This window comes from Hydractinia symbiolongicarpus, chromosome 10, assembly GCF_029227915.1.
Source record: "Hydractinia symbiolongicarpus strain clone_291-10 chromosome 10, HSymV2.1, whole genome shotgun sequence".
Taxonomy (NCBI): Eukaryota; Metazoa; Cnidaria; class Hydrozoa; order Anthoathecata; family Hydractiniidae; genus Hydractinia; species Hydractinia symbiolongicarpus.
In genome coordinates, this window is record NC_079884.1 from 14279284 (window position 1) to 14288072 (window position 8789).

Below are 8789 nucleotides of genomic sequence, written 5' to 3' on the forward strand. Positions count from 1 at the left end.
TTTGTGTTCTGACATGTCTCTGCTGACGTCATCAAAATTTAAATGACGGTTGTTTTTCTCTGTTATCCTGCCTAAGTGGATTTTTCCACGGGCCTTATCGACTAGTCTATATAATAATACGCCAGTTCTGTCTGTGACTTTTGCAAAGTGGATAAAATATAAAATACATATACATACATAAAACGGTTCTGTAATTTATCAAACTTTAACGTTAAACAATATTAACGTCAAAGGAAAGTATATTAACATAAGTGAAGCCATTACAGTGCACTTAAAACTTTGAGGCCAAATAACTTGGAAACGAAGTGGTGACGTCAATAATTTTTCACCGCGTGGGTAACTAGGGACCACCTGGGACCAATTTGGGTAAGTTTTCCAAACCTGGGTCCCAAAATCTGTTTCGGGATGGACGGGTTAATGACGTCATCAAAAAATCTTCAAACCCTAATATCTCTGCAACCGTTTCTCAAAAGTACATGATCCTATATATTTCCTTGATCATTGTTTCAAGATCTATACGATGAAGGCAACATGTATACAAATTTCTAAAAAATTTTTTTGGGGTTTTGACAGGCCATTGCTGCCGTCAGGAAACATTTTAAACCTTTATATCTCATTAATTGCTTATTAAAACCACATGATCATATACGTTGTCTTGATCAGCAGTTTACGCTCTACACAATAGAGGCAACGTGAAAACAAATTTCCATGAAAAAATATTTTGTTGTTGACAGATCATTGCTGACGTCATCAAAATTTAAATAATGGTTCTTTTTTACTGTTATTCTGTCTAAGTGGATTTTTCCACGGGTTTTATCGACTAGTTTTATTTATAATAGTCTAGTCAGGCCCTTGTCCCTAAGTCTTCCGTCCTTTATGTACCGCCCTTGTCCCTAAGTCTTCCGTCTTTTATGTACCGCGGTTCGCGTGTCTCATTATCTACGGTACTATGTTGCGCAGAGACAAACAAGCAATGGCTGTTGTTAAAGAGACTAGCAGAGTGAATCGTTGTCGAAACGCCGGCTTAAGCCACAAGTAATTGTGCGGTCTGCCGGTGCCTGGTCGGACTTTCAAAGTCTTGACGTTACGGCTATCACTTAAAAAATTGGTCGAAGAAGAAGAAGGAGGAGGAGAAAAAGACCGTCCTTTTAATAAGACCTTGAATGTATTCCGAAATCTTAACAACAATAAAAAATATAATCTTTTTTGCACGATATTTCAACTAAAGAGAGAAAAAATATAGGCGTAGAGTTGAAAAAAAAGTAAAAAATTCTACTCTTTTCTCAGTAAAAATATACAAACTTCATGTAGCTAATGATAGTGCAAGAAAATTTGAACTGAATAATAAATTCACAAGTATGAGAAATATCTTCAACATGATTGGCTAATAGAACAGAAGAAAATAGAATCTCTTATAGAAATACGATGTGTCAGTCTGCTTGTGAAGGGCGATTTTGACGTGTGTGCATGTTCCTTTGATGTCGCTGAAAAACGCTTAAAATGTTAATTGACAAATTAAACGTCACGACATCAAAAATGTCAATAACTTAACTTTAGGTCAATAACTGAAATTTAAATTAACGAAGCCATTGCAATCCAGTATACAACTTTATAAAAAATTTTAGCAACTCCTCATTGACATCAGTAAAAATTTTAAACCGTTTGACCCTCTTAATTTTTTTCTAGTATTTATTAATCATTGCTGACGTCATCGAAGTTCAAATGACAGATCTTTTTTTCATTCTTCTGACTATGTGGATGTTTTCACGGGCGTTTTCGACTAGAATCTTATATTTTACATGCAAAAAATTTCAGTAATCTAAGTGATGAGAGAGAAATATTTCACAGAAATATCTGAAATGAGGTGTAGAACTTTGTCATATTGTTTAGTTAGTAAAATGTTTATCCATTTTTGATTCATTAAACAGGCAAAGCATATAAAGAATTTTTTTTTTATTTTGTGTATTTTTTCCTTTCTTTTCTTCTCCTTTATTCCAATAAAATGAGAAGTATTTCTTTCTTATGTAAACCATTTTTTACTATCATGCTTGATAGAGTATTAACTCTAATCTAGCACCAACTAAAATACTACCCGTAGTAACCTTGTTGTAATAATTCTGAAATTTGTGTCGTTAATATTCACGTCAGGAATATCGTGGCATTAGCTGGCAACGAAAACTAAGCTTAACCAGTGGAGCTATTAACCTGGAAAATTCTTTTCATCTTGCAGATATTTTAATCATAATGCCATTCTTTGCCAGCGAATGCTAAGCTGTTAACTGCCTGGTTCTTGCAATATAATGTATTTCTTTTCATTTTAATTCCGCCTATCTTTGTTACTGTGTTTCATATTAGCTTTTTCTTTCTTCGGTCAGGGGTTGTTTCCATTTAACTGCTAAAAATTTTTCTTGTTGAGAATTTAGCACTAGCGGACAATATTATGTTTTGCTTGCATCTTCCCAGCGCAAAAGTTCTATTCGGTTTGTTCTTAACCGCGGTAAATTAACCACTGTGGTAATTTTGCCAAAAGCAATGAGGAACATGGATGATTAACTGTATGCAAAATTTAACTCTACTGGAAATTTCCGTACTATAGCTGAAAATAACCTCCCAAAGCTATCCAAAATGCAGAAGCTGCAGAGGCTATATGGAAATTTGTTTATATTGTTTATAACAACCAATAGCGTTAAAAGTTAAAAGAACGCTTGGTCTATTATGCCGGGACAGAATTAAATTTTCTTATCCACTATTATGAAAGGAAAAAACACATTTTTCATTTAAACATTTTTCATATAGGTGACCATAGAATACATCTTAAAAAAACCCTTTTCATCTGAAGAAAATAAAAACTGCATATCCATCTATGTTTGAGAGCATATTTTAAAACATTTCCAGTGGTATATATACGGAAAAGCTGAAAAGGAATTAAACCCCGCCAACTCTGACTGGCAGCCTAGTAGTGGAACGTTCGCTTCCAGTTCGGATGGTCTAGCGTTCAAACTTCGACCGAGTCATGCCAGAGACTATAAAAGTATGAATCTTTCCTTTCTGCTTAGCGTTCAGCATGAGATAGGATTGATATCTCAGGCGATTGTCTAGTAGAGCGTTGCTATGTGCGCACGAGTTTCGTAGCACAAATGAGAGCTTTAAATACACTAGGAGTCTCTTCGCAGGATGTTGATAGCATTACCAATAGGTACTAAAAAGGCTATCCTGGGAAAAAAATCATTTAATAATAATCATAATTATAATAATATAAATTATAAATCTACTCTAGAGTTAAGATTATGAAAATATATACTGTGCATGCTCATCTTTATATGTGAGTTACAACTTTTTATCTAAACACAAAGTGTTTATTGCTCTACGGCTTTTAAGCCAGTAGAACTCTAAAATGGACTTTTTTGTCGCGAGTTTTACTACCAAAGCTAGTAACGCATGGAAAGCAAGTTTCGCGGTGCGTTAATTATTATTTTTTGAGTCTTGATAAGAGAACTATACTGCTAAACAAGGTGAAAAAAAATTATTTTAACAAATAAATCATTATTAAGGTTACTGTAAAGAAAACAGTTTTTTTTTTAGGTTTTTTGCAAAAAATTCATGACATACAGAAAAAAAAAATCTCTTTCCAATGACATATTTTATATTCTATGAAAATATTTGGAACATCCTTTTTTTCTGAAAAAAGCCTTTTTAGAGGTGTTATACCCTCACACCTTTAAAAAAATATGTGCAAAATGAGTTGAGCATATTTTTTGTAAACATTATGGATAATATGGAACTCCCGTATAAAAATATGCATAATAATATTTTTTAGATAGTTTACTTTCACTATCGAATTAAAAAAGTTAAGGAGTATGCATATGAGCTGTCTTTTGTAAGCCTGACTTCTGTCTATTAATAATTCTGAACGCGTGCACGCATATTCAGCATAAGGAAAAAGTTCGCACTTCTATCATCTTTCTGCATACTCAGTTCACACATTTCCATAACACCTACGAAAATCTTTAAAAACAAATATCTCGTTAGTAAATTTTCGCATACATGCCTTTCGTTTGTGATCTCTTTTTCCGAAAGCTTCCTATTGGCTCATTGAAATTTTCGGTATTGAAAAGCTGAATAAATTATGCACAAAAGGTTCCCGGATTTTTTTGAATAAATTACTGATAAGCGAATTATGACGACAGAAAGAAAAAAATATGCATTTTTTGAATAATTATATATAATTACAAATAATTTCATAACGACGTTATTAGAAAAAAAAACCGGGAACCTTTTTGAATTTTATTTATGCTGAATATAATGGTGCGAAAACGAGAAGTCTGCGATTACGCGTTCGGAAAAAGAAGCCATTTTAAAATGTACGGTGAAAAAAATTGGTGTGTGTTTATTTCATTATATTTTCTTTTTGGAAAATTACCATCTCACAAAAATAACGCCATCAAAAAAGTCATTCATCAAGCATTCAGAAACGAAAAAACAAAAAAACAAAAAAAGTATTGATAAATTATAACGGTTTTTCTGAGACTACTCATCAAGTGAGTTTTTTCCTTTACAGTAACCCATTTTTTTTGCTGGTTTTGCCACTACCAAGCTACAGCGGCCATTTGTTATCTGTGCGGATCTGAGATCTTATGAGGCTAGATTTGTCTTTGCCTTTGTTCCAACAGGCTAAATTTTATTAAAAAAACCCTGAAGTAAATCAATTATATTTGTTTTTATTGAATTTTTTACAAACTGGAACTCAATATATGTAGTTATTAAAAAAGCAAGCACTTTTTCTGCATAATGGGAGAACTAAGGAAAATACGCCGTAGAACTTCTTGCCGAAATGGCTGGTTTTGTTAACCTTTAAATATTTGTATTTATTTTTTTTCCTATTTGTGCGTCGGAAAATAAAAAGTAAATTACAGTAATAAGAAAAGTGAAAAGACGACCAAAAAATACACAAGTGCAACAAACAAATCAAATAGCAGTATGGAAGTCAATTACACTACGGTGCATTTAAACCATCTTGTGGATATATCTTTGAAATATAGATAATATATTATAAATCACTACTTTTATTTAACATTTCGTTGATTGTTGAGTCGTTGTTTCTTGCGTTAAGTGGAGGAGTACATTTCCATATGTAGTTATAGAAGATCACCATAGCGCACCATACACAACCGACGATACCAGCACCACGGAATAACATACGTCCACCAAAGGCGTCGTAAATGACTCCACCGGCGATACTACTTATCAAGGACGCCAGAGCAAAATGAAGACTGTATAGAATGCCAAACATCGTTGCCAAAATGTCCTTGGGGCTTATTCTTTTTGTTTGTTCAACAGACGCTCCCCAAAATAAAGCAAAATCTAACGCATGTGAGAGTTGACATGGTAAAATTAACCATGGATTGCGCACAAACGAGAAGATGATAAAACGGATACAAATAGAAAACAAACCGATGATAAGACATTGAATTGGCCCCTTAAGCTTAGTGATAATCAGAGATGCAAATGAGAAAATAGCTGCTTCGCTTATACAAGCCACAACGACTGATAAGGCCATTACAGACTTGTTAGAATGCATCTCCTTCTCCATAAAGACAAACAAAAAACTATTCATCAACCCACTCATGGCTCCCTTGACAAATACAGTTAAGAGAAATACAAAATTATCCAATTTGCAACATGTTTTAAATGCTAGCTTCATAAGCATCGTGGTTTGCTTATTTTCCTTTTTTTCACCTTCATTTCTAAATGTTGCTTTTCTCACCAGACTTACAACAAATGGGATGGATACAATTAGGAATGGTAAAAGCACAAAAAATACCGCACTGTATGGGGATAATATTGGATGTTTAAAATTATCAGCGACAAGGCCGGACACGAAAGCAGCTGCTGCATAACCAATGGAACCAAATGTTCTTTGTTGCCCAAACGTAACTTCATCTTTATAGAGACTAACAATTCTTGTCACTACGGAATCAAAAAATGCAAAAAACGGTTGGTCACACATCGAACATACTGTGAACACAACCAACATAGTGTAAAACAAAGTTCTAGAACCATCTTTGTATAAACAAGCTTTTGAGGAAGCTGATATATTGGAGTTACTCGAATGATTAAAACTGACATATCCAGTGATGCTTTGGTCACATTTATATTTTGCAGCTATCCAAGGAGCCGAAAACAACGTCGCAAAGATGCCAAATAACATTACGAATGTAAACAATATTTTCTTTCCAGTTCGATCAATTAAAACCCCCCAAACTGGTGAAAAAAGAAACGAAGCTAACTGACAGATACCAAAGATCAGTCCAGCCTTGCTTGCTGATAAACCAATTGATGTCAGGAAGACGACAATATATGGTTTGTACGAACCAAGAAAGCAGTATGTAAAAAAGTACGCAATCTTTGCAGAAATCAGCTGAATTTTCAAACACCTGTTGTTTCTACTGTTTTTCGTAGAATCCATCATTGATAAGCTGTCCTATAAGCAAGCATTCGAAGTGGTTACCACAAACTTATACATCATAATTGCTTCCTATCTATGCATAAAAGAATAAAACTGCTTATGGATGCAGGATAATACAGAGCAAAAGAAAGAGGATAATAAATACAAATTTCAAATTATATAATTAATTTTGGGGTTTCTGCTTTAGTGCTCATGGGTACGACCATGATAAAGTCACTTATAGCTTTTCTGGTTAGCGTTCACGTTAGGAATAGGATCTTAGGCGGTTGTCTAGTTAAGTGATTGTTGTACTTGCACCATTGCTGTAGTTCAAATTGGAATTTCAAACACACTAAAACCTTCTTTGTACGACATTTATTGATAACATATTTAGGGAAACTAAAGGGGTTATCCTGCTGCAAGTTGTAATAATGGTAATAGTATAAACAACAGAGACTCTTATGAAGGGGATTCCAATTTTTTATTTTGAACTCCAACTTAAGCACAGAAGATACCATCATTTTTACACTAAGCGGGACGAAATTATAGTTGTTACGACAAGGTGAAAGGGTGAACCGGAACAGTACCAACATGCAAGAAATTACATTAAAAAAAGCTATTTGGCGGCATAATAAACAAGCGCAATAAGAAACGCTCAGAATTATTTTCTGGCCAGCAGCAACTACATTTTTTGTAATTGGTACCTTTCACAATATTCATTAACTGGTTCCATCGCAAAGGCAGTAATTGTTTTCTGACGTAAACGGAAGGTGCGCAAACATAAAATATCCATGTAAATCTTTTTATTTGGGGTAGGATTTGCGTGCATTTTTGTTTATAACGTAAACAGTTTATCTTAATATAAACATAATTCACTATAATATTGAGACTTATTCTTCAACCCGGCAAAACGCATAAACTAGCCAATATAAATACGTTGTATACCACAACCTTGTTTGAAATATTTGTAGACAAAAAAATAAATTTGGATGTTTTTCCCCACAATCAATTATGTGGCAGGCGGAGTCTTGGATAATTCGCTTAAATCAACACATTTAAAATGTGTTATCTTTGCTGTTGTCAGCATTGTTATTTTTCCCTAATTAATGCACTTTTCTACGCTACGAGGGTGGATTGTTCCGCAGTGCATAGAAAGTGCAGCTAACATGGCAGGCAATCCACCGGCCAGCGCTTAAATGCCGCTCGAAAATATCAAATGTATGTTTGATAGTTAGACGAACCCCATTGTATGGCTTGGATTGTACAGAAAAAGACTTTGTAACCACACAAAACCCAAGAAAGTAGCAATAATTGCTTATAATGGCATATAAATGGGGAAGAAACACCAAATTGTCATCATCTTACATCTCTATCATGTAATTCGGTTTTTCCAGATTCTGTCATGCTTTTACGTAAATACTTTTCGATCTGTGGATTTTACTGCTTTCTTCACATTGTAAAAAAGCAACAACTTCAAACACACATTGCAATACTAACTAGAATAACAACACTGCATAAAAAAATCCTTAAACTCGATTTAGACAAAGAAGAGATTTGTTTATTTGTATTATTATTTAAAATAATATTGCTTAAATAAATTGTTCCACCTTCAAAGGCAATTTGACACCAATCAATCATCATCACACAATATAACTGCGTCAATGCTTATCAACATTATTGTTGACCAACATTGATACATTTGAGAAGCAATAGTAAAAGTTTGGGTTAATATTTTCTCACGCAAAAGCACAAAGACACAGACTGCGTCAGAAAAAGAACTCATAGCTAGGAAGACACTAAAAAAACCCTGTTCTATGTATGCTAAAATTCTTAAAATTCCCAACATAAGCGTTAAAGGTCGTTTATCATAACCGATGGAAGTTGGTTTTAATTAAACTTTGTAAATAGTGCAACTGTTGTTATGCAATCGTAACGGCGACTGTTACACAGCTGTTGCTCAGCTCACTTACGTTAATATAAACCGACCTTGATTTTTTTTTTTAAAAAACCAATAACCCCTTTTCAATATTATAACAAGCTTTTTTTTGGTGACAATACGCGAAGTAAACTTAGATATTAATTAACGGGTAAGAACAATAATATAAATTCTTATCACATATTGATGAAAGTAGTTTATAGCATACTGAACAATCTTATTTAGATTTGAGTAAAATAAAAACAAAGTTTACGAGTTAGTAAATACTGGACAGAAAACTTACGTCAGCGGATTGTCTGTCGCCCTTTGTGCTTTATGAAGAAAGACGAAATTCACAATTCTTACAAAAGTTTCCCGCCAATGCCTATGGGGTTTATTACACGCGACAAAGTAGGAGTGTAAATATGT

At 33.7% G+C, this 8789-nt stretch overlaps 1 protein-coding gene across 1 annotated transcript; it reads right to left on the reverse strand.

Moving 5' to 3' along the window:
- Positions 1 to 4816: 4816 nt before the first annotated feature.
- On the reverse strand, positions 4817 to 7967 carry LOC130612730 (uncharacterized transporter YwbF-like). The gene is made up of 2 exons (XM_057434079.1): positions 7811 to 7967; positions 4817 to 6481 (listed from the first exon to the last, which is right to left on the reverse strand). The coding sequence occupies exons 1-2, from the start codon at positions 7847 to 7849 to the stop codon at positions 5048 to 5050; spliced, it is 1473 nt and encodes a 490-aa protein (XP_057290062.1). The 5' UTR covers positions 7850 to 7967; the 3' UTR covers positions 4817 to 5047.
- Positions 7968 to 8789: the final 822 nt, after the last annotated feature.